The 27902-nt window shown below is 36.5% G+C and overlaps 1 protein-coding gene across 1 annotated transcript in view; it reads right to left on the reverse strand.

Annotated features, from left to right (window-relative positions):
* Positions 1–27902, reverse strand: part of CDH18 (cadherin 18) — a 273081-nt gene that overhangs the window by 165087 nt on the left and 80092 nt on the right. Inside the window, exon 3 of the mRNA XM_074826463.1 lies at positions 23197–23677. Coding sequence (XP_074682564.1) covers positions 23197–23424 — 228 coding nt within the window. The 5' untranslated portion in view covers positions 23425–23677. The remainder of the gene's footprint in view (positions 1–23196; positions 23678–27902) is intronic.

The raw sequence follows: 27902 nt of genomic DNA on the forward strand, positions 1-27902 counted from the left end.
GATGCCCTGTCCCTCCCCACCAAAATATCCCTATTTAATTCCATGAGACGGATGCACACCTATAGCACACATGCAATCTTGATCAAGCTGAGAAAGACAGTTTAGAAATGCAAATATTTCAGAATACTGAACTCCCATTTTGCCTTTTCTTTTGAATGGAAAATTAAGGTAATTTTTACAATTGTACATGTATTTCTAATATAAAGAAGAAAGCTTCCGGCAGACAGCTTAAAGCACAAGATATGGCCATGATAACAGATGCCATTTGCAGAAGGACGCCAAGGACACAGACATTCAGTAAAGCATGAGTTTGCATGCTATCTATTTCCTCCCTGGAAGTGGTGCTTTCAGTATCATGCTGGTATTCAGAAAATTAGCATTTGAAGGAAATACTTGCTTGTGAAATTCTCAAAATACTCAAGGATAAGTGAATGTCTATGAAAGCAGAATTAAATTAATTATAAAATCCAGAAAATAGTTTCATAGCCCATACTACATTAGGATTAGCACACCTAGTTACAGATTAATTCCATTTGTGTCTTACAGTAGAAGGTTATAACTTTACCTCTGTGTAATTTTACTTCTTACATTAGACACACACCTCATGCTATGTTTTGTGAGTTCTGAAATTTTTTTCTCCTCATTTAAAATAATTATTTTTCAAGTTTCATTTGGTCTTAAAAATGTCCTTGGGAAAAAAAAGAAAACCTGTGAAATAGAAACAAAATACCACCTGAAAATAAACCAGAAAATTTCTTTCTTGTGAATATAGATTTTTCATACCTATTCCTGACCAGCAGTAAGCATGGTTTAACATTTATGAATACATCCAGCAAAAGATTTTCAGCTAGCTTTCAATTTCAGTTCCAGTACATTGACAGAAAACAATGGAAGATTTTTGCCAAACTGGTCTGGTCATGAAAAATGTTCTCACTCCTATTCTGCACAATCCTCTCCAATGATAATAAGGATATTAACATTTTTGTTAGTATTATCCAACTGCCAACAGCAGGGAGTGGAAAAACTTTTCTGTTTCACTGTTAAAAAAGCTTGTTAAAAAATCAAGTTGTTACTGCAATAATCTGTAAGTGTATCTTATATAACACCTTCCTCCTCCCCAACCTGATGTGCTTCCTTTAGTTGTTCACTTCTTTAGACAATAAAAAATGTATTCTTCATGGTAGAGAAACAGATTATTTTCATGTCTGTGCTTCCCCGCCTCTTGGAAAAGAAGAAGAGAGAGGTCATATTTCAAAACCTTAGCTGGTGAGGTAACTGGACTTGCTTATCAGAAATACTACCTACTAACCCAAGATTCAAAACACCTTTTTTCTAATAGACTATATATGTGTTCTCCAAGGATCCTCCGCATGGAAGAGGTGCCTCTGTCTGCAAAAGCTGCACTGGCTCAGGAGCTCCAGAAAACAATCAACTGGTCCCTAGAATGTCCAGCATGGACCGTACCACACCAGGGACTCCTTGGACATTTTCTGATGTCCTATGCACTTAATAACTATGAACTTAACAATCATGCTAAGATAGATGAACATTTCTATCTACTTAGTTCAGGATATGACTTCATTTTAGTTTGTGATGATTATACTTATTTCCCTCCAACATCCCCAAATTACACATGTCGTTTCAGTAGTTAATATACAAGTAACTCTGACATATAGACAACCATCTTAGACTAAAAAAAAAAAAAAGGAAAAAAATGAGAGTGGGAGAGAAAACAAATGAGTGAATGAATGAATGAATGAAATGATGCAAAAGAGTACTGATTAAATGAGACAGAGTAAACAAAAATCTTTTAGGAAAGGTTTAATCATAGCTGGTCCCATACTGGGCTATGGTTATGGAACAGGTGATCGCTTGAGGTTTCTTCCTGAAGAATTCTGTGGCCTTTTAAAAAAGCATTTTAGCTATTTCATGTATAAAGCATCTCCTTCTAATCTGTGATCTTGCCTTGATTAAGGATAGGTAAACTAGTTCAATTCGATGAATAAATCAGACTCTAACTTTCAAAGGCATTTATAAAGGGTTGAAAAAGATTAATTTTTTTAGGGAATAATTATTTCACTCTATGTCAGCAACACTTAATTTATCTTACAAGTGGGAACGCTGAAATACTACCACAACACATTTTTCTTGAGCCAAACAAAATCTGAAAAAAACCCCACCTTGTAAGATAGTTTGTTCTAGCTCAACTTTCTTAAGAGCTGTAAGGTTTGATAAATAACAGATCTATCCATTGTTTCTGTTTCTTAAAACAGCTATTTATATTTATGTTTATGATTAGCCCCCATAAGAATATCCTTACATAAAAAAATAATGTGTGATCATACCACTAATCCTGGTATTTAGAGCATTTATCATGTGTTAATTACTCTTCTTTCTTAATGATATATATATACACATAACAAGGCAATATTCTGCTGTACTCTGCATATATACTTCATGTACAACACAAGCTCATCAAGAGAACTTAGCACTTTTGAAAACAACGACAGATTTTTTACTGAAGTGAGGCTTAATTATAGAGGAACATTTAAAAAAAGAGCATATTTTGAATTCATAAGGATACATACTTAATTGTTATATGTGTCCTTTTGTCTCTTGCCCATTATTCCAACAGAGTGGTGAGACCTCCTCAAATGCTTAGGGTTCCTCCCATTAGCAGGGGTTCCATCTTTTATCCTTTTTAAGCAAAGCATGACAAAAGCTTCTTCTTTCCCTTTTGAAGCTATCAGACAGGACAAAAAGGAACAATGCTAATGCTCTTAGGCATCTGTACACTGATGGATACCCTAAAACCAGTATTTTAGTTTTTAAAATATTTTTGAAAGGGTAATGTTAAAAGTGTGAAAGATGTCAGTCAGCAGGACTACTGAACTCATAGGTACTTTTGAAAAAGTAACAGTACTGACTCTTGTTTAAGTAATGCTCCCTTCCACTCTTCCAGCAATCTGAAGATCTCAGAGAGGTGACAATGTAATTTAAGTTAGGATCATTCATTTTGGTTCATGATGGCAGCTGGTAATTTAATGGCAAGTAAATGGTGAAGCCAAAACTGATTTGAAGCTTTACCGTCTTTTCAGAGTCTTCATGGTTCCAGCTCTGGCTGTCAATCCCATCTCATCAAGTTCTACTGCACATAATTGTGCCTTGTACTTTCTCCCTCTTTTGTCTAATTACTCACCACAGCTCCATGTGTGGTCCTTCTTGTTGCCCTGAGTTATGAGAGCATGCACCACTTGCACTGCTACTCACAGGAGACTGAGACCTAACAGTATCCCGAAGCAGACAAAAAAATCACTTTTGTCCATGAAGGGAGTACCCTTCAGCAGTGCTCTCTGCTCTTCCAGCTCCTGACTCCAGAAACCGTCTCTCCCTGCTGCCACCCTGCCCTCAGAACACTATCCTATTTCTCAAGGCGGAGCATCCCCTTCCCCTCTCTTCAAGAAAAGAAAAAATAAAATAGCCAGTTTAACTTATTTTAAGATTATAAGCATCTGTGAAAGCAAAACAGGAAAAAAAATCAGTAAGCAGCCCCAATTTAAAGACATTAACACACAGAACAAAGGAGCTCTACAGAAGATAATATTCAATGTAAAAAAATACGGGAGAATTTGACCCATAAAAATATTTTTGACATCTTTGACAAAACAGGAAATAAAAAGGAACAGTAACATTTATACAAAATATAACACTGGTCTTCTTGTGGCACAGTTCTAACTAGTTTAAGTAGGAAAAGAGAAACTCTCCTCCTACTATGCACATTTTATTTTCCAGTCATATAGTTAAAATCTGAGTTGAACAGGGAATCATTTCTTCTCCCACATCTGGAGGTTCATAAATATATACAAACAAATGTGCTTAATTTCATTTCTTGTCAGGAAACTAAATTCACTATTAAAGGCCATAAATCAAGACACTGGAATCTCCCCTAATCAACAAACATGATGGTTAATTAATTAATCAATTAATTAATCAAGTTGTATTTGTTGTACATCTCACACTCATGATTAATCTAGCCACAGAGCTTCTCCGTGGGTTCTCTGAAGGGCATCCCAGCTCTGGAGAATGGGCGAACCATTGTCCCTTTACACTCTTTGAAACTCCCAGTGGATGAATAACATGGATTCTTTTACCAGTTACCTCACCCAGGTCCTGCTGCCTCCACATAACAAAAACCTATCAAACAAAAGTAAATTCCAAGTTTAGCTTCTGCTAGTCAGCTGAATGCTAATAAAAAACATAAAACAATGCTGCAATGCTCAGGAACCTTTCTGAGTTCATTCAGGGTTCTGCAAAATTCCCAGAAAGTAGAAATACCAATTATGATGAAGCCCAAAGATTCTGTAGTTTAATTTCATTTTTCAGAAATACATCTAACATTTCAGATTTGCAACGTCTTGTTTTAACTTGAAAGGCAACAAGAAAAAAAAAATCTAAGCAAATCTTAGAGATCTGTAGATATGGGAACTTCCCAGGAATTACATGAAGTGTTCTGCATAGCCATCAAAGACAAAGTCATTTTATTCTCATAGGTGAGCATTTTAATTTCTTTCAAAATTCAGACATGTCTCATATAAGTAATGTAAAAGCCTAAAAATATCTATATTCTTGCAAGAGGGATGGAACTGAAAGAGCTGACCCAAATCAGAAGGCTTTCAAAAAGTGATGAAATATCCTGAAGGGTGACCAAACAAGTTCACTGTAATTTTATGTCAGAACTCTGGTTGATCTGAGATTAATCTGTACAGACACTGCATAGTGACTACTTGGGCAAATTCTTTCAACACTTCTACTTCCTCTTGCTACTGTAACCTGTGTTCTGTATTTCCCACACACTTTTGACACACGTGTTTTCTAATGACTAACAGAAGAGAAACCATGTTCTTCACATGTCATTTTATAACCACATGTGCTTCCCAAAACATCTTACTATATGAAGCTGATTCATTATTTCCCCTCCGGGAGAGCTTCACAGACTAAACTTGTAACTGGTTTCTGTCAGAAACTCTTCAGAGGGTGCATGAAATAAAGAGCAGCTAGGACACAGACCTCGACACACAATTATGTTGTGTACAACTGTCCTTGATTCTCTACAGATGTGGCAAGATCTTCAAAGAGAATTTAGAGAACAAATCCAATGATTTGCCATTTACATCAGCTGAGAAGCCAGTCTGTGAAATTCAGATTATTGTCACATTAACATGGTTTACTAGAGTTGTTCAGAAACTCAGTATAACCACTTATAACTGTTTAATATGTTAATATATTAGAGGTCATTAATTACTATATGAGATGTTACATGTACTGTCTACTAAGCTGCAGATCTCCAACACTTTAGTGTTTATGTTTTGCTAAATCAAGACAGTAGAGACACAGATTTCTCTCTGCACAGTATCTGCACATAGAAGAAAATGAGGAAATTGTAGGTGCTGAGCCCTCTTTTACACTGCATGACTACCTGTTAATTATAGGCTTCAGTGGAGTAATGAACATTTCAGAGTACAGGACTGCTTGCTAATTCCCTTGTTTTCTGTTCTTGGATTATGCCTTCAGCCATATTTGAGTAGATGCTAGTAACAAGTCTGCATCTGCCTGACGTAAAAGCATTTGCCTTTTGTAGTGCCAAGAGCCAGCCAGGGAAACTGACTGCCTCTCCATGTGTATTCAGGGGGTATATTTTAGAGCAAGAGGTCTGGAAAGATGCGACTCAACTGAATCAAAGCTGAGGAATAAACCTGGGAAATAACTACTTTTTTTCTTTGTTTCTTTTTTTTTCTTTTTTATCAAATGAATGTTGGGATGGGAAGAACAGACTTCCAGTTACGTGCTCTTGAGGAACCCAGTTTACTTCCCAATGCCTCAGTCGAACTCTTCATAGAACTAAGTTTGAGAAGCATGCTGTGAAGGTCAATTAACTAATATCTCTCAAGAATCTTTGGGCCCTAGAATGTAGGCAATACAAACCAAAATCATTCACCTTTTTTCCAACTTGTTTCCAAATAACAGTTCATGTAGTTGTAATATATTAATGTAATATTGTCTCAAAACATACATTATCTTCATATTTGGTATGTTTCAGAATGAGAAAGGTTTGAAGTGCACCGAACAGCTTTCATTTATCTTCTAGTGCCCACATAAATACACTATTCTGTTCACACATTAATGTGATCTTTCACGAGCTGCCACATAGAGCTGAGGTAATATGAAGACTGAATCATCTTTTAGCCTCTGAAGGATGCACATGAGGTCAGAGCGAGGCGATCTTTTAGAGTCACAGGTGCAACAACACAAAGAAAGATTAAAAGTAGCAAATACAGTCATGAATTGCTGGAAACTGGGAACTGCAGTCCTAGAAACTTCAAAAAGTGAAGGGAATCCAGGTGAATATTGATGAGCAAGAAGAAAGCATTTCTGCAGAATCTCAACAGATTTTAAAGTCTGTCTCCACTTCCTTAATAGCACTGCTGATGGGGGAGGGATGCAGGTGTTAGAAAACACAGTAACTATTGACTGGAAACAACTCAGCAGATGGGAATACCATGAGAAATGAGGAGCATTTCAAATGATTATTCAAGGTAAAATGGAAGGGCTGACAAACTGGAGCACTCTTGCTCTCCTGTCTGTAAACTGACACACTGAGAAGATTCCTCTTCTGCACTTACTTGGTATTCGATATGTTTAAACCTTGCAGACAATATTTCTTGGAGGAAGAGTATTGTCATTTATGTTTCCAGTTTAATAAACCAATATTGCACCTACAGATGTACTTAGGGGATTACATTGATGAAGACAGCTCCTAAACAGCAGTGAGTTTTAAATTTTCAGGGTTTTTTGGTGGGGAATAATACCAATTCTAGAGATTAGAAATGGTCCTAGAAATTCTGAAGAAACCTTAAGTCACAGAAGTAGCTTACTACTTAGTAACTACCAAGCCAGAAGAGAAACTTTTACATTTTCCCTAGGGTAGCTGTACAGTTTGATATTTGTATCACATTTCCACCTAGGGATTTTTTTCATTACAGTTTGCTACAAAAGGCTGCCAGAATAAAACACTGTTCTCCACTAGAAAATAAAATCAACACAAATAAATGCTAATATCCTATAGGTTAGAATACTTCTGAGACATGGAGCAGAATGTCTGTTTACTGTGTAAGTGGTCAGTACAAGCCTTATGAAATACTTAAGTTCTGCTGAAATACAAGCTTCAGAGATAAGGATTACTTATATTACTGTAGGATCTTATTGGTCCCATTTTTTCAGATAATATATAAAATACAGAGTAAGATCATGTCTTTTCTCCAAAAGCTACATCTAAGCACATACAAAGAAAAAGTAGCCATAGTAAGGTCACTGTGTATTAATACTGGCATTGTGTATTGCTACTTCATAGTACATCTCTTCTGTGAAAGAACCAGGAACATTAACTTTTTGACTTCCAGTCAGGTGCATTTGTATATGCTGCCTAATTAGGTGATATGCATTTCTTCTGCTACTATTAACTACTGTAATAACCATCAACATCCATAGTGAAGTCAGAGAAGTTGTCGTATTTTAGGGACACAGAAGTGTCTCTTTAATAAAAACTACTGCTTTCTGCAGTGGATTCACCAAGGGGAAAATGATACATAATAGATGAAAGACAGTCTAGTACAAGTTAAAGGTTAATAGTTGTATTAATAAGAAAGTGACCACAACTAATAGCAATTACACAATCTTCACATCTAGCAATGCTTTTTAAAATTAAGATATAGGAGGAAGACAACTCTTGGTACCTCTGATTTAGGGTTCCTACATGAAGGCTTCTCAGTGGGATCTGATTTTCTGGAAGTACCAAAAACCTGCTCCCTGAAGTCAGAACTGGAAACAAACAAATCAAACAAGCCAACAACATGATTAAATTCTAAACAGTGTACTAAATTGGAGCCACTGGGTATCACTAGTTACTTGAATGATGGAAGGGTTTTTTTGGTTTGGTTTAGGGGTTTTCTCCCCACAAACTGTAGTTAATGTTATAAGTAGTACTACCATGCATATATTTCAGCTTTTACCTGGAATCTACATCCAAGTTTTACATGATCCTTATGATTAATGATTTAAATAAAAACAAACCTTGAATGTGTCACTGTAAATTGCCAGTTTGCTTTAAGTATGAAAAACTATCTATAACGAATGCGTTCCTTGAGTTCTGAAAGAAACGTGTCACTGATTTCATACAATATAGAGGAAAAATGGAGAAAATACTTCCTCCAAATAAAATGTAAAACAAGATTTGCTCATGCTATTACAGACATGTAAAGGAACAGTTATCTAATAAAGGGGGATGGACTGGAAATGCAGAGTTCATTAGTAATAGTCTCTGACATAGTCAAGCTTGGAATAGTACGATAATAGCACGATAACAAGTGCTTGTGACATAGGTGTGTGATTGGCAAAAGTGATTTTTGTTAGCATATATTTGAGTTAAAGCTCAGCTATTTATATTTATGGACACGGAGCTCTGTCTTCTTGAATGCACGGATTTTCTGTCAAACTGTGGCTTGCTCTTAATCTCAATGTGCCAGGGTCTCTACCTGCTGAACTACCTAAATTCATTATTGAGAGACTAATTAGGAACACTGATGTGGCATTAAACATCAAAGCATCCTATTCTAAGCAGTTTTACCAATTTCATGTGTGAAGAAGTGCATTGTGTTCTTTATTGCTCATCTGTCATGTTAGTTTTTTGGATGACTCCTACTGCTTGTAGGAAGGAAGGAAAAATCATTTCTGATTCACATTCCTCACACTACTCATGACTGTCTAGGCCACTATCCAACACGTTTCACTTCATCTCTTTTCAGTCAGAAGAGCCCTCTCCTACTCAGGTGTTCCTCATACTACTTCCAAGAAAGTAAAGCAATCCCTTCCCATAAAAAAATCCTGTACTCAGAAAGACAACAGCTGTAAATAAACATTGCAATTCCAGAATTGAAGTTGTTAATTGAAAATGTGGAGCTTCTCAAATAATGGTGACTGATTGCCTGATACATCACGCCTCATACAGAAACTGTTCTATACATTAGATCAGGCTTGTAGCCCTTCTCAGAAATGTTTGTTTTGCAAGACTGGGGAAAAGGATAAGAAAATGAGAAGTATACTTTGCATTTGAGACACAGGTGCAGAATCATACAATAAGATACTTAGTTGTGGTTTTTTTTTTTCTTTCCTAATAATTTCTATTATTCAATTTGTTCACTGGATTGTTTCTAAGCACTTAGCTAATGGAGGTTTATCTTAGATCTCATATAACCCTGCAGTCTTGCTAATGAGTAGTAACCGTCAACTCAGTTAAAACTGCTTAACTCAGCTGCTGCTCATGGGCCCTGTTCTACATTTATTTGTATTGAATTTCAGTCAGTCTTGGAAGAGCCCTCTGCTGCATTTATGGTTGGTCTTTTCCCATTTTTTCTTCTCCATAGCTTAGTACAATTAATGAAATTTGTCACCTGTCTATTCACCCTGCTTTCCATAATAGTTTAAAATGTTAAGTGGTATTGGTTTTCCCCACATACAAGGTTTCGGGGTTTCTTTTTAGGTTTTTTCTTTTTTTTTTTTTTTTCCTTGGTTTGCTTCTTTGTGATATTGATATTACTGTGCACTTTGGTCCTCAGATACCAAAGTAGTTTTAGATATTAATATACCAAAGTTATTGGGTTAGGTATTTCTTCTGGGATTACTGCACCAGATACATATGATTAATTACTGTTCCTTTGCTGATTTGTCCCATGGCTTCTTCTAGAGTTCCTCAGTTTGAGACGCTTCCTTTGATGAATTCCTCATAAAATGACTGTGCCATGCTTCCCAAGGTCTCCCACGGTAACGAGATTTTAAAAAGTTATTTTAGCTTTCCTGCCTTGTTTTACTCTCTTTACACCTTTTATACCCTAACTGTCTTTTGGCACATGTCTCTGGTAGGCTTTCTCATTCTGATGTTTCTATTTTATTTTTTTTTTTTTACTATTGAAAGTTTTCTTCAAACTTTCTTTGATGGGTTATTGTGCTTTACCATTAACATGCAAGATTTTTCAGTGTTTTCTATTTCTCTCATTTGGAAACAACCACATTTTTTTAAAAACTCCTTATTTTCCCTCTCTCCTGTGCCATTTAGTCATTCCAACTTCCTTTAGTCCTTCACATCTTTCTGGCAGGTGCTTTGCATTTGCTTTAAGCATTACTTAAAAACACGTTTAGCTTTAGTTCTTCTTTGGGAGATTTGATGGCTATATAATCTATTAAGCAGTCATTTATTATGGTTAGACCCTTTTGATGCTAGGGTTCAACCTCAATGTAAAATTCATCCTGTCTTCCAGAGAGTAAGTGAAGTTCCCCATTACTGCTGCATGTTTCCTGTGTTTAGAAGCTATCTGAACACCCTCAACATGTCATCAGCAACTTTGTTATTCCAATCAGCAAGGTAATGACAATGTTCTTGTAGTTTTAATATTACATCTGAAACATCTATATAAATGCTCTTTTATCTATTGAAATAGGTTGTCATGATTTGACTCAAGGCTTTCAGACAGAAAGTATTCATATATCAAGGGTGTGCAAACACTGCTGCTATAATACTTCACTAGGTCCAAAATTATACCTCTTTGGGATACTGTTGATTTTTACAATTAAAATTTATAATTAATATTAAGTAGTAAAATAAATATAGCAATACAAATATATCAAAAAAATTATTAAAAAATGTACCATGCATTCCAAAATAGACTGTATTTATATTAATTATAAGCATGTCTATTTGTTTTGTAAACATACACAGAAACCTCTTCCTAAACAGGCTCTCCTAGTTTAAAGGAAGGCTTGTTTGTGGATAGCATCTCTTCTATTATCAACACATTATCACGAGAATGGCTCAGTTATCTCCTTTGACTGATATGAAAAGATCTCTGCAGCAGAACTGTAATTATTAGTATATCTTTTATACAAGACTTTGAAAAGCTGTATTATTTATACCGATACCTTAAGTATCAAGTATACTAATTCACTGGAAGATAACGTTTTGGCACCGCATTAAATGCGCAGATATCTGACACATACCTGACAACAAAACAGACAAGGACGTACCAATACTCCATGCCACACAAATTAATTAATACAGTAAACCCCAGGTAAATCCCAATTGTAAATTTAGGAATACAATTACCCCTGATGACTGGGCTTTTTGTTTGTTTGTAACCTAATGAAAAATTTCAAACTATTGTAAGAGGAAAAGCTTTAATACAAATGTTCAACATATAGGGCAGCTACACTACTCTTGAGTAAGAGACTTATAACAAGTTCTTCTGCTGAGCTTATTCCCCAAGTCCTTTAATAATACCTTTCTACAGAGAGACATCTTTGTAACTGTCCTATCTCCTACCCTGAACAGCTCTGTATAGGTAACCTGACTTTTAGAAAACCTCGTCTAAATTCTGAAGAGAACAGACTCTTTAGCAAAGGGACCCAAGATCACAGGAACACAAAGACATCACTTCTGCGCTTTCTTTCCAAACAAAGGTGTTTGTGTTCTTTTCATTGTTATTTAAAATACGTTAAATTGCAGCTGATAAATTTATGGGAGTAATTATTTAAATAAAAACTAACTGCTTGTCAAGAACCAACCAGAACTAACCTGATAAACAGAAAAAAGTATGAAGAAAAGCCGAAATAGTGCTTTCGTGTTTTTACAGGCTGGTGTTTTCCACTAAAAGTAATAAAAAAAACCCCAAACAAACAAAAAAACCCCAACAAACCAAACACAACAAAAAACCTGTGTATTTTAGAAATATTTACAAAGGTGATTAATCGGAAAATTCACCACTGTGATTTTAGTTTCATAGACTATGTAAGTCTTACATGATTAGAAACAATGGAGAAGTTTTAAATTTAAACCTTAGTTCTCCTGCTTTACTTCTTATTGCCTGACAAATTTTTATTGTAATGAAAAAACGTGCATGTGTTCTAGAACACAAACAACTACAATTTGAGCATTAGACATAATTCTGATACAACTGAAAGATGACATGTAGGCAAAGTATCTAATAAGGCAAAGGAGCAACTGCTGAGAATACAATGCTGAAAATCAACCAATATGAGCAATTAACTTTAGTTTTGTACAGACAACACCATGAAACTAACCCTCTGCAAACTCTACTAAAAGCCTAAGAATATTGCAGGCTCATACTCACCTTTTTTTCAGCCATTTTGAGATGAAATTATAAATTGCTAGACCTGAAATCCCTATTCTTTTATAGCCACCTTCACCTCTTGATCTCTTCCTGCTAAAGCATGTTCTGCATGGTTTCACTTGTCACATCCTTCTAGATGGAAAACATGAGAAAATACCTAACTGTGGTGATGTACATTCTATTTGCCTAATTACCATGTTCGGCTTCCTGCAGTTTTTAAAATCTTTGTAATTCGTTACACAGTAAAGACGATTATTTAATCTAGAATTTCAACCATTCAACAGAAGTGTTCCTGTCATTGTATAAAGAAGCTAAGTAGAAGTTTTCTAACATTTCCTTTTATAAATACATCTCGAATGAGTTGATAAATATACTGAATAGCCAAATGATGCACCAGAATCTTTAAAAAGACAAGGCATGTGGACATGAAAAGTTACAGGCAACCGAACTTGAATAAGAACCTCTCTTAAGGTTGAGAAAGTACTTGAGAAGTAATTGACATGCTAATTCACGCTTGAGTTTGTCAGCATATCTTCACCTTCATCACCTATTAGCATTAGCTAGTAAATATCCTCAAAAATGAAGTTACCAAATTCAAGATGAATATAAAAGGATGCAGAATTATCTTTATTTCCTCATTACCACATTTTAAAAATGTAATTGACCCACCTCAACTTTTGCAGTGTTTTTTTTGTTTGTTTTTTAAATACAGAAACTGAGTATTTTTTGAATTTTACATAATTTTGACATAATGATTGACAGAATCTATGCACACAGAGTATGGCATAAATTACAGAGAAGGAAAGTTGTGTCACACCAACTTCATGGTGGGCTGACCTTGGCTGGCTGTCAGATGCCCACCCAGCTGCTCTCTCACTCCTCCTCCTCAACAGGACACGAGCAGAAAATAAGATGAAAAAGAGTTTGTGGATCAGGATAAAGACAGGGAGACCATTTATCAGTTACCGTTATGGGCAAAACAGACTCGACTTGGGGAAAAGTAATTTAACTTATTGACAGTTAAAACAGATTTGGATGCTGAGATACAAAGAAAGACAAAAAATAAAACACCTTCCACCTACACCCATCCCCCCTTTCCTCAGGCGCACCTTCATGCCTTCATCCCTGACTCCTCTGCCTCCTCCCCTCCAAGGGAATGGGGGGCTGCGGTCAGTCCCCCCCAGCTCCTCCCTGCCGCTCCTTCCTCCTCACGCTTCTCCCTGCTCCAGCCCGGGGCCTCTCCAGGGGCTGCAGGGAAACACCCGCCCCAGCGGGGTCTCTGCCGGGGCCGCAGGGGCCTCTCTGCCGGGGCTCTGCCTGGAGCCCCTCCTGCCCTCCTGCCGCTCTCCCCTCGGGGCTCGCAGGGCTGTTTCTCCCCCTGTTTCCCTCAGCCCTGGCTGCCGGGCAGCGCTTTGCACTTCCTTACCCAGGCTTTCCCCGAGGCGCCCGCCCGGGGCTGAGGGGCTCAGCTGTGCCCTGCGCTGGGGCCGTTGGAGCCGCCTGGAACCGGCTGTGTCCGGCGCGGGGCAGCCCCGGCCGCTCCCCGCAGGGGCCCACCCGGCAGAGCCCTCACTGCTTCCACCAGCACCTGGGCATCTGCACCCTGATGCACCCACCTTCCTGCTGTACACAATGTGATTCATAGTAAGGAGATGAGGACCTTTTATAATACTTAGTCAAATTCCATTTAAGGGTCCATAGAATATAAGTCCTTGGTCATCTATTTTCCACAAACTGGAAGGAACACCTCAGTAAGAGAAGCTGCCCTCACTTCAAAAACAGCTCCACAAAAGGGCCACAACTTGGTATGTTTTTTGAAGGTCATTATGAAAGCCAGGAAAAGTAGTAATAGACCAACAAAATGTCTGGCTTCCAGAAACTTCCTGGCAGTCACTCAAGTGGGGGAATCAATGAATTCATTCTGAGTTTGACACCAAACTACATTTATCTAAGGAAACATGAACTATATTAGAAGCAATGCCCATTCAATCAAGCCTCTGTGTGCGTATCAATACAGACATGTGTTTGGGCACACACCCCTTCATGAGTGCCCCTGGTGCCTGTGGCTTTTGGGGCCATGGACAATACCAGCCAAAACTGACAGAAGCTTGAGGGTCACAGGGGACCATCACTACCTACAAGCAATGTGGAAAAAAAAAAAGGTTAGATGAAGGAGTTGAAGGGAAGTTGCTACAAGTATACTTGAAATTGCTAATGTACAGGGACCTGTAATATAAGACATTTAGTTTTAACCTTAGACATCACTTGTATTTTACTAGCTTTTATTTTTCCTGTATTTTACTGTAATGTATATAATTTCATTTATACTTTTTCCTAACTACCCTCTGTAGTCATTACCCACTTATAAGATGTTCTGAAACCTTTAACTCCTTGCCTAGTAAAGATAAGACAGACCTTGGACAGTCTGAAAAAACTCCCTGAGTACATCCCTAATAGCAGGAACCTAAAGAAAACAAGTGCCTAAGAAGACGCCAGTGTCAAGATAAGTGACTGAAATCTGGTCTAAACTAACCCCCTTGGAACAAACAGGAGCTGAAGGATGGATGAGGTAACTCTATGACCATATATGGACAATAGAGACCTAAAATTCACTAACGGACAGTGTGAGAAAGGCTCTGGGGACCCCTAAGGAGGGGAGAAGTCCCTCACTCTATTTTTACTACGCATGCTCAGACTATGTAAATGAATTCTAAGAACCCATTAGCATAAGACTGCTTTTCTAAAAAATCTAATGCATATCTATGGTTTTTGTGTGTATTAGAGAGTTTTGTTAGTAAGTGCGGCACTTGTGGTGGAGCGATCCCCAGTGCTGCCCAGTGCTGCGAATAAAGAATAACTCCTGAAGAGTTATACTCAATTCTGACTTGAGTGAAGCTCTTTGTTTCAAGTCTGTTATAATCTAACGTCACTGTAAGTGTCCTGACTAAAGGAAACAGTGTATTAATAAAGACCAGAAAATTTGCAAGGGAAACCAAACAACAGCAGGAGAAGCATTCACAGAAGTTCGCCAGTGACCACACTACATGTACCTGTGGTTTTGGGTAATCCTGGTACTCCTTCCTTTCAGACATTATTAATTTATTCTTTAATACAAACGAGTACCAGATACCTTACATTGCAAATTAATCAAAATATCGTACAGAAGCACAACTTAAAATACCTATCTAGTATTCACTTCGGACACAAACTCAGTTACTTCATCTTCTAAGCCAAAGATACTCAACTTCATTTGACTGCATGTAACACTGATATTTTAAAAGCAAAAGGGGTCTGTCAAAAATCTTTAGGATACACAACAGCTGTAATGGATTAATTTCTTCATAAGGTGAATTTAAACTCATACTATCCTACACCTGTATCCCTCTATGATTTTTGACATGCACAAGACTGTGCACACTGCAGGTATTTCCTAATTTTTGACATTTCAAAAACATAATATGAAGAAAGAACTTGATAATCTGTAGAAATTCTTGAGTTGTTACAGAATGTCAATACAGTAATTAACATCACTGAGGCTGTGTGTCAAGAACCAGTATTATTAGAGATAAGATTAGCAAGGTCATTTTACATAAACATGAGAAATCAATAAGATTCAGTTCTTTTCCCTTGAACCTCTCCAGTAATTTAATTAACAGAAAAGTGTAGATGTTTTACATGTAAACATCGTATTCCTCACCACCGCTAAGACAGGTTATATTAATTTTGCCACTGGCATAGCTTTTCTTGTCTTCACTGACCTAGTCAAAAAAAAAATCTTGTTTGTTATGCAAAAGTATAGTTTGCAGTTGGTCATCAACAAAAAAACTACTAACATACAAGGAAGCAGCCACCCTAAAAACAACAGACAACTTCAGCAATGCCCAGCTTCTGCCCTAGTGTTAAACAGTATCATTTAATAAATGAATAATTTAAATAGCTTAGGCAGGAACAAGGCTGGTTTTTTTCCCCAAAAAAATACTGTTGAAACATTTAAGTGAGACATGTCAGTTCCACCTAAAAGATGTTGGTTTCGTGACTATAGTGGTTCAGTGTAAAGAACATGTAAAAGCCACAGAACTTAGCTGCTGGTGTGTCAAAACCATGAAAGGGTAGAAGTAAAGAATAACAAAAGAAAGGGTCAAGTTTTGTACAGACTTTTTCAGTCCACAAGAATCTCGGGGAAGATTAGATCACCTTGACAAAATTATTTTGAAACATTAATTGAAATAACAGCCTCCACATAGCAAACTGATGTTTTGCAATATAGAACTGACAGACTGTATAAAGCTTCCTCACAGAAAAACAGTTATTACTTTGACATATTAGATTTAACATTGCTGTTTTGATGGGAAAGACCAAGTTTCTTCCTGGTGCAATTCCACATTGACTTAAAAGAAGTTAAACCAGGTAAACACTTTATCCTATGTCTTTGGACTAGGACTGAACTTCAGTGTTCATGCTTTCCTGTTTGTTTTGTTGGTCTGTCAAGTCAAAATGCCCTTGTCAGTCTGTATATAGACATTTTTTGTCAAAGGACTGTAATGCAAGTACTATGCTTCAGGAAACATCAGATATGGCTGAACATGCTGGAAGAAAGTCAGACAGATCAGGCTGATGAAAGCACTCTCTTCCCTTGAGTTTGATATTCCCCCAAATAACCTTTGAATGTTTAGAGATTCCAGTTTTAAAATAATAAATAAAACCTAAAGGTCCACAGCATTCTATGACTTGTAGAATTTGAGTAATGTGCCCTCAATCTCTCAAAAGAAACCAAATAACAGTTGTTGAATAAGGGTAGGATTGCTATCAGCATGGAGGCGGCAAAGGAGGCTGAGCCAACAGAACTCAAAAAAAATCAAGTACATATGTGCGCACTTGTATTTTGAAAAGCTTTTGGGTTGGCAACAATTCCGAATTAGCTTTTTGTAAAAAAACAGTAGAAAATGAGATGGCTAACGTGATATAGGACCATATAATGTTGTGCAATACTGACCTCAGATTTGATGACAGAAGTTAAGATGGAGAGGGCACATTTCCTCTGTTTCTTGGTAAGGCTGCTCCCAGAGCAAGTGGGAGGCAGATAGGAGAATAAAGAAATAGGCACTGTCCTATACGATCAGTGTTGGGTTTCCATCAACTTCAATGGCACTGAATCAAAATGTTATTTAGAAACAGTAAGGGTGACAAGAATTAGGACCTGAGTAATCAGAGAGTAGAAAAGCATAAAGATCAAAATAGATAAAAATACTGTAAAGTCTGAGGTTAGTGGCCTAATGCAATGAAAATGCTGTAACAGAGAAGAAGATGATTTTGAGTAACCAGAGAGCAGAAAACCATAAACACCGAAGTAAATAGAAAGTACTATAAAATCTGAGATTAGTGACCTATGGAGAAACTGTAACAGGGAAGATTTTTTTTTAATTGAAAGAGATCTATTAAAAAATCAAACCTCTACTTTTTCAGTGCAAACATCTATAATCTCAATCTTTCATGGATTTCCTGAAAGGCTCTTTGGAAGAAGCTGGAGATATCTGTCTTAAATTGAATTAAAAATTGTGAAGCCAAAATCTTTGCTGAAATATTATGTGTATTCATTCAACATTGGTCTTCCCCCTTTCCAAGAGCCCTGGAAGAATTGAAAAGTTAATCTCTTTCACCCTAGACACATGAAATATGTGATTTTGAAGCTTGCAGAGCCAAAATCCCTCCCCTTTTCTTTTTACTTTATTTTCTACATAGGTCTAATATAGTATAAAACTTTAAAGAAGCAACCAAAGTCCATAAAAGAACAGAAAAATCTGTGCTTGCCTATTGAGGTTGTTATTGCTACCACTTTTTCACTAGCTACAGAGGAAATTTATTTTATCTAAGTATATTTTTTGTGAAACTAGCAAGCTAAAAGGTAGAAAATGAGATGCACGATATTCTAGATGCTGATTATGCCACTTGCACATCTTTTTACAAAGACAGGAAAATGACTAACAAGCCATGTGCAAAATCTTCAGACTATAACATCTACACTTTCCTTTTTATTTTCTTTATCATAAAAGAAAAACACTTTTTTATCAGAATAAATTTTGGAAGTGTTTGCTTATGTTTAAAATGCTGAAACATCTGATATGCTTTATTTTATGTAAACTTCTAACATTGAATACGAACATTTTAATTGTAAAACCAGTTTTGTTTCTTCCTTAGGACTTATTCTGAAGTATACATATTTTCCCCTTACCGTCATTAAATCTGAGATATGAAATTGTCTTGATATGATCAGGAAAGATTAGATTCACTCTTCTGTATTAGAACTAATTCATTGCAATGACATGTCACTGTATTACTTTGGAAAAGAATTTTGAATGACACGTCTTTTATGCTGTATTTCTGTTTTCAAGAGTAAAATAACAAATTAATAGAATTACTGCCTTGAAAATCCAGTGTAACACCTGGGATTTCTTTCCTAATCCAAATATCAGTACAATCATTTCAGGACATTGTAAAAGCTGGTACTTTCCTCTTCCCTTTCCTGTATTCACATTCATTTAGAACTGTTCCATACTTCCTTATCTCCCCCATCAACACAATTCTGAAAATGTTTTTTAATTATAGGTAAAAATGTAAGAACTAAGTAAGTGTCACTCCCCTTACCCCCCTCATTTGTGAAGAAAAATGCAGCTGAAAAAAACTACAAAGTTGAATGCCTGAAAAGCCATTCCTATGTATCCTTCAGAGGGCATCTGAAGTGGATTAAGAGGTATATGTTCAGTATTTCAGAGATCCAAAGGGTCCACAGAGAAATCAAGTGTCAGTCTTGTTCATTATATTCCTCTGCTATTCCCTCTAATAGGATGACTCACTCAGCCTCAAACCAACCCTGATCTTCCCTTTACCACTGCACATTTACTTCTCTCTCCAAAGTATAAAGGACAGTGAATATGTAGTTATGACCTGCTTCTAGTGCAACTCACTTTTAAAAAATGTCAGAAGGAGCGGATCTTCTGGAGACAAAGAGGCATGAAGGTTCAAAATGAAGAATATTATGGACTGAAACATGTACTCTGTTTCTCTTCTTTCCTAAAATTATTTTTTTCTTATTTATTTTCCGTATCTTGACATTATATAAACTCGAAGCATGCAGAAAATGCGAGAGAAATGCAAACTATATCAGCCATAGCAACTGAGAAGTGTTACAGCTTGCAGTCCTACAGCACCAGTTTTTCCAGATTTCCTCAGGAGAATCTGCATTGCTCTGAGCTGGTATAGTCTGTACCCAACTCCTCACCAGGCCACAGTGCATTCACTAGCCCTGCCCCTGTCAGTGCTCCCAGCTATGTGTTCATTAGAATAGTTTTCATCAGAGAGATGCAAAAGACAAAAAGTCTTATATAGATGAAAGCTCAGTTATCTGGATTCAAGCTGCTTATCTGAGACAATCTGAGTTTAATCAAATTTCCAGTTTCTCCACTGCACGCACACACACACACACACACACATACTTGCACCCACAGATGAGTGGTCTGTCAGAACGAACATTATCAGATACTATTGATCATTGGGAAGTTTTCAAGACACCCTCCCCGAATAATTCATCATTTTAGAAAAAGAAGTGACTGTAGTTTAAAATTCTTTAAAAATACCTTTTTAGTACAAAACTATTTTTGGAGTTGTTTATTTAGGAACACATACCCTGAAACATTGAAGAGTTACCCCAAGTGCAGCAGAGGGAACCGGTTCAGTAATCCCCAAACCACAGAAAATACTTAACACCTACAAAAGGATCATTTTTCATTTGTATCACAACCTCATTTTTCCAGGACCTATAAAAACCTTCTGAGTATGGCTAATACGGATTAATTTTTTACAGATTTCCAGTCTCCAAATGACATATTTTAGAGAAAAGAAATGATTGAGGAATGGGGATATGCTTGATATTAAAATGTAATGATGACTTGTTGTCCTAACACTTGCTGTATAACAGATGATGGCCGTATATTAATCCATCCTCTTGACAGTCATTTCACGATAAGAATGAGAAACCTTACCATTTTCATTGCAGGCCTACCCTATTCTTGTCCTCAGTGTGCATTTCCATGACAATGACTGTAATCATTATAACAGCATTGTACATAATGACTCTGCCTCTGTGATGTTACTCCCAAATCGGGTGTGAAAAATGTGAAAGGACAGTTCTCAAATGGCAAAACTCTCACCAGTGAAGCGGAGTAGTCTACAGAATTAATAATTGACAGAATTGATAGTGTGCTGCCACCAAACAGAAGCCTGGAATTAAAGGGCACGTTCACATAGCCTGCCTTCATAAATTGAGGTGCTTTGCATGAAAACATCTTCTCAAATTAAAGGCATGTAGAATGAGACCTTGATAAGATGTGTACAATTAAACACAACATCAGTAAAACATCTGTTTTTCAAAATAAAAAGGAACTCATGCACAATGAGCAATACTGAAATTTTGCTAATTACTAATATTATGTCAGTCTCAGCCAGACTTTCCTTTTTTCTGAATGAAAAATATATCCCTGAGCTAATATGATTGATCTTTGCAGTAAATCAGGTCACCAGAACCATCACAAAAAATGGTAAATAGAATACAGATGTTTTTAAGTCTCACAAAGCTTCTGCAAAGATGAGCTTACTAATGTGAAGTACTCAGAGTAGATTATGATGAATACCACAGGGAATTCTCTGAGGAAAAGGGGAGTGAAATTGGTAAGTACAGAGGAAGAAATGTCCTCATACAAGGCATGTAGTCACATTGTGACCACGAAGGATTAAAAGAAATCCTATTCATTGACCTCTGTAATTGTTGCATTAATACAGTGGTCAGAGGATGAAAGAAAATATATAATGCTATCATAGGAACATAAAATTGAAAGGACCATCCTTCAGCTCACTGAATCCAGGCCTCTGTTCTTGCATGCAATCACATCTATAAATGCTTTCATAAAAACAAGCATGCTTGAAACCCCTTCAGCATTTTGTTTCCATTCTTCCTATCAGAAGGCTCTTTCAAGATCTCATTTATTTTCTTATTGCCATTCTAAATTAACTCATGGCTACCAAAACCTATTTTTTCAAGTAAAAGCTGAATCAACTTAAATGGCACTTCTCTTGTGCTTTCTTCTGATGTGTAGTTATAGAATAATACATGCTCTCCACTATTATTTGTGGGAGTAATTAAACAAACATATTTTATTCTCCACCACCACCCCAACCATAGGATTCAATTTTCTCTGTATAGCTTCATATAAAAATTCATTTTTCTTGGTCAAAAGTAATCAGAGCAGTAAACAGGTTAACATTATTTTTCCAGTGGCTTCAATACCACTTTATCTCTGTTCTGACGGTCTCAGCTTTTGCAGCTTAGTATCTTATTTACCTTCTCTAAGGTATGACAGTAGAGGCAATAATTGATCTGGTGACCAGATCTTTCTCTTCCTCTGTCACTTACACCTGACAAACCAGTAGTGTATAACAGAAATTCATGTTATTGTTCTGTAAGAGCTTTATCACATTATGGTCCTAAGGTTTATTCTGTATCTCCATATCCAAATCTTATTCATGCTATCTAGCTCTTTCCACACAATGTTTTGATTCTCCTGCAGAGCTCTGCATCAGCAAGAAGTTTGTAAAATGTTTCTTCTATTCTAAAATCATTCATAGAAATGTTAATCAGCCCAAGATTGGTCTGGAAGCATAGCTTCTCATCCCCTTACCCATTTTAAATGCTTCTCTTTCAATGCAACCCACTATCTCCATTTAGAAAGGTCCTTCCTCAGTTTACATTTCTGCACAAATCTCAACAATTTTCAGTGTGCTGAAATAGTTAGTATTTTACTAAGGTTGGCATAAGTAAATAAGGTTTTTTTGGTCTTTGTGTTAACAGCATCTTAAGTACAGATGCTCCACTTGCTATTTTTAGTTCAGATGATACTGTTCAAATTTGAAAGCCCTTGCTACTAGACATCTGTGATTTCAGAAGCTACTGGTTTCCTTGGATATTTTTCATACTCTAAGATATAATTTTCAGGATTCCCAACTTGAAGGCAAACTAAAATGAAATAATTTCTTTTCCATGCCTTCATCCCCATTAATCAACTTTTTTCACCCCTCATATTCAATGTCTTTCTCCATTTTCATTAAGGAAATTAAGGTTCATCTAGATTACATAATAAAAAATTCTATCATAATGCTGAAAGAGTATTCGGGGAGAGAGAACCTCCATCTGTCATACATCTTGCAATAAAGCTATATATACAGTTTTGTGTTATTTTAATGCAGATTTAAAACCCAAGTTATACAGATAACATTACACATGATAAACCAGACTTCAGCTGGCCAGCCTACAACTGCATCAGTATGAGCTTTATGCCTCAAGATCCCTGTATATATCAAAACATAAATGCAGGGCCTGTTCTCACAGGCTTCTGAGGAACTGTAACAAGTAACACACCTTCTGCTTTGTTTTATGAAGAAAGTCACAGAGGATTTCCCTGTAGAAGAGTCCTTTTCCACCCTATCCTCAGAGTGGAATGAATACCCTATGGAGCCTAGATTGTATAATATTCCCTGAAGTAGAACTAGATCTTATTCTGAAATAGTCTTTAACAGGGACATATTTAAGCCCCATGCATTTGGGGTTCTAGAATCTGATACAAGAGGATCAGCTGCACTCACTCTATATTTAACTGAGCTCAGAAGAAATTCTATTTTATCATATTTTAAGATCTTCATCCTGTTTACTTTTATTTATCCTTTTCGTTTGTAATAAACACAGAAAGTATACATAGACAACTGGCAAGTTCACTGTGCATGTTTGTAGCAATCCAAGAGGTGTCCTCCTCTAAAAAAAGGAGGTGCCATCTAAGGAGATACCTGGTTTTCCTCTATCAGTGCCACATTTCAGGGGATGGGAGAAACAAAATCAAAACCAAAAAGACAACGACCTTACCTTTCCTACATACTGAGGATCTGGTCCCATGTGTTCTTCTAAAACAAAGAACTGATTCCACACCCATCCACGCTTGGGACGATGATGCACTTCTGTTTCGCCTTCTACATGTTTGGTTTGATTTCTGGTCACCTTGATGGAGCCATGGTGAGCAGCTCCATAACACCTCTGCACAAAACAGAGACAAACTAGGACTGGGCAGATACAAGATGTACTTGTAATTCTCATGGTAGGATAAGCTTCCTGTTCAAGGTTTTCTTTCTCTTGTCTTTTTCAGCTGTAATCCTTTAATAAGTTCCCAAGACAGAAGGTGAAGCCTGGTTCAGAAATACAGTCCAAAATGGGTTTTTCTGCTTGTTCATTGTTTAGCTGCCCATTTGGGAAAGCTCAAATTATATTCACATTATGAAAAGCTGACTGGAAAAATTGATATTTCTTCTGAGGTCTTCACAATAGAGTTCCACAGCCGACCATTTTCTATCTAATAGGGAAAGAAAAGAAAGCCACTTACTCATCACTAAAACCAGCAATTTTCAGGTTTCTGACCTTAGATTACACTCACAGCTGTACTAACCAGTCTTTCAAAGACTCTCATTGTAACTAAAATTTCTTCTCAATCTTTCCCGTAAAAGTGTTTTCAGATTGTTTTTATTAAAATACCTTCAGAATTAGCATGGCTCTTCCAAGCTATGAAAACATTCACATTATTAAAAACTGGATGATTCAGCACAGTTCCTTTGGCCTTTACCTGCAAACCACTGACTTGGTCTGGCAGTAAAATAAAATCACTGCTATGGTGTCATTAGATACATAGTGATTGGTAATTCATTTCACGTAAGTTCTTGATCTTCTGTACACCACAGAGAGATCCAACATGGTAAAAAATAACAAGGCTATGACGGGTTTCCAAAGAAAGCCTCCAAAATGGGCTTTGAGGATTCTGAGTCAATATTAGATCATACTGACAGGAACTTTCAGTCAAAACGTGCACTTTTACACCCTGTGCTTTACATAAATTCCAATTAATATCATACCGGAACCTCACAAAATTATTTCATACTGACAGAAAGTACAGGTACTGTTGTTCAGATGATCAGTATTGTTTTTATAAAAGCATCCAAGTTCCTAGTGACAGTATTTTCTCAACTTCAAAAAGGAAAATGTAACTTTTATACTACAGTAGTAAAACGTGAAAATATGCATGGAAGTTGATGTAGCACTTAAAGCAAAGTACCTTGAAAGAAATAAAATAACTTTTAATCCTCAGAGAAATAGTTACCCTAAGGTAACTGTCTAGTTCTCTGAAGATATCAAAGATCAGTAAATCAGGAGTCTCAAAACATGCAACTAAATCTACAAAAATTAGAACTGTCTTCCAATATTGGCTTTGAGTATCATAAAGCCAGTACAGGTTATGTAAACAGAAACACAATGAAACTAATTTTGTTTTTAAGTTTTACTGAAACCCAACAGAACCAATTCAAAATTCTAAGAACCAAACAAGAAATTAGAAATCAGATGGAAAATTACTGCAGTGAAAGAAAGCTCATCAGCTGTCTTTTGGCTGCAGATTTTTTTCCCTTATGCTTCTTTCAAATCCATAGTAATACTGGAAGCCTAACCATGCTTTCTTCTGTATTCATCTAAGTACAGTTTCTCATCAGAATAATGGAAGAATACTTCAAGACTGATGTACATTGGAAACACGCAGAAAGGACATATTTTCCATTGCTATTACTTAGTTCAGGACAGTTATGCCAAAGTAAAGGAAGAATTGCAGTCTCTTGAGGCTGAGCAAGATGTCAAAAAGAAACTCTGTATGGTATTTTCCACTGAGGAAAGAAACTTTTAGACATTTAGTATTACCCTCTTATTTCCATATCAATGTAATCTCCCCTCAACCCCTACAAAGACCAAGCTATTGGTCTGTTAAAAGCCTCGTATCCCATTTCAGAACAGATTCATACAACATGATGTATTATTACCTTCTTTAAGTACAAATGTGATTTAATAGGAATTTTTCAGTTAAATGTTCTATGAAGTCTAAGTTATACCAGGGGCAGAATCCAGACATTCTGGGTCTCACATTTTTTTTCGAACTATATACTCTTCTTCCTTGCTTTCCTTGCCTTTCTGCATTCTTTCCTGATTCTTGCTAGAAATCAGTTTTTGCCTTGAGGCATGCAATTTCCTTCTAAAGATTTCTATATTTACAGATGAGCTATTTAAATAGGTTAGTCATTGTTATACTTCAGATGTACATTAAAATTAAGCAGTAACTCACAAAATTATAAGGCTGCAGTTTTATCCATTCAAGTATTATTTTTCTTCCCTTTGTTTCCGTCTTGGGAAATGCCTGGGAGCAGTTCATAAGACTATAAGCAGTGTATAATAAGTTAAAAATGGTATATAAAGTGCATTGAGATTTCTCAGAATGGCACATTTAAAATGTATTTGAAATTATTACTACTGAACTTTCCTTTATAAAAACTGTGGGGGTGGTGGAAAATCCTTGCCTTATAAAAGAGTAAATATAAATGAGCGCAGAAGATACCAACAAATCAAGATTTACTATACGTAATTTTGTTCCCCCCCCCCCCCCCCCCAGAAGTCAGCCATAGAAAAAAATTAAAAAAAAACCCAAACAAGATGGAGCCTATAAACTGTGTTATTTTACAGTCTGGGTCATATATGACTTCAAACAAATAAGAGAAAAAAGCTGCAAACTATGAAGGGCTTCTTCATCTCAAAAATATTTGTTCTTCTTAGCATCAACATTAACTAGAAGGCATTGAATTTACATTTTGCCAAAACCACTATGTTATTTAACTCAATTCAGAGAGTAACTGTTAAACACCTGCCCCCCAAATTAAAGGTTTAAAATTCATTATTCTGAACAAATATTTTCTAAAACAATGATAATAAAAAGAAAGATTACAATGGCATCTGCATCTGCTTCCTGTTACAATCATGCTTAGAAGTTCAGGCCTTAACGGTTCTTGAATTGTGTGTGAAAGCTGGAGAATCATTTCCACTATGACAAATTCAACAATTAAAAAAGGAAGGATTTTTAGTGAAGATTCTTGTAAGTGTTTTTGCTCTGGTAAACATCTTTTAAAACCAAAGCCTAATTAATGCTCAGTACAAAGGTCTCATTCTTATTACTCAGCACCCTCCTACTAAAAGTCTAGCATAAATTTTCATTAAAACCCTGCCCACCCCCCCCGAAACCTCAACTCTACCATGAAGGCAGCAAAGTTTGTCTACAGGGGGAAGTACAGATGGAAAGATCTTTAATAGTTAACACAGAACAAACAGTAAAACAAAGAATAGACAAACTTGAACTGTGAGTGACTAAAGAAAAAGGACTGAACTTTCTGAAATCCCTTAAACTGTTGCCTTAAGCTAACATACTGAGATGCTCACTGCTCAGTGCTTTTGTCTGCAACTTCAGATTAAGTGTCCTGCTTTATGTTTTTTGTTATAATGATGTATGCAGCTGCAGAGTAGACTTGTATTATTGCTATACCCTAGGAGCCCTCAAGAAAATGAATTGTATATCTCAAGAGACTGTTAGAGTGACTTAAAATCAAAATAAATAATTAAATAAGATGAGGTGGGGAAGTTCCACAAGCATTGCTGGAAATCATTACAGCAGAGCAGTTACTGTTTAGTGTGGCAGCAAGTCACTATAATGAATTCCCAGGAAACCAGTATTAGCACAGTGATGCAAAATGTATATGCTTCACCATCATGAGGAGACGCATCCTTAGTAGTGGAGACTTGTCCTGAATCTCAGTGTCCCCTGTCTCCCATAATCAAACTGACCACATATTTGAATTTATCTGAAGTATTCAGTTTTGCAGATGCACAATCAGCACAGCATCTTTTGTCACATCCCTCAGGGACCCTTTTCAGTCCCATGGTGACACAATGATAATTAGTTATGGAACTTGTAATAAAATGCATTTCTTGTATACTTTCTGACTTCCCCTTCTGCACTCTGCCCTCTAGACTTCACCCCTGTCAGATCAAATTCTTCCATTATCAAAATCCAACCAGCTTCAAATCAACATTATTATTTAGATACAAATAATCAGTGAGGAAAATGTTTCTTTCTTTCTGCATTGCCTTTGCTTAGCCTATTTCCAGTGTTATATACTTCAGCACTGCAGAATGGTGTATTGACCTGGAGATCAAAGATAGAATAATGGGCTAGTATCAGAAAGAAAAATTGGATGTTATTTTTTGTTGGTTTATCCTTCTGAATAAGAGGTTCATAAATTGCCAAGAGAATATACAGTACTCCTATGGACCTCTGGTAACTGGCAGAAGAAAGTGAAATTTCTAGGTAGATGAAGGGAAATGGTTCATCTATATTCTCTATTCTCTTTTCCCAAGGCTGGTAGAGGTGGTCTATGGGACTTTACACAAAAAAAAAGAGGCACCTAATTTTTCTCAGTCTGATTTTTCTCTCAGACCTTCAAACAACCAAAACAACCAGCAGTACGATTTCTGTGAAATGTAAGAAATCCAGCTAATACAGTTCAAGACAGTAGACTTAAAGGAAACATTAACTGAAAACAGAAATCATCAAACAAAATTCCACACAAAATATATGTATCTGTGAATTGGTATGCTGAAATTGCCAAGGGAAGTGCAAACCAGGTATTTATTTCCCTGTGCTTTTTACCTTCCATTCCCAA

The sequence above is a fragment of the Strix aluco genome, chromosome 1 (assembly GCF_031877795.1).
Source record: "Strix aluco isolate bStrAlu1 chromosome 1, bStrAlu1.hap1, whole genome shotgun sequence".
Classification (NCBI taxonomy): Eukaryota; Metazoa; Chordata; class Aves; order Strigiformes; family Strigidae; genus Strix; species Strix aluco.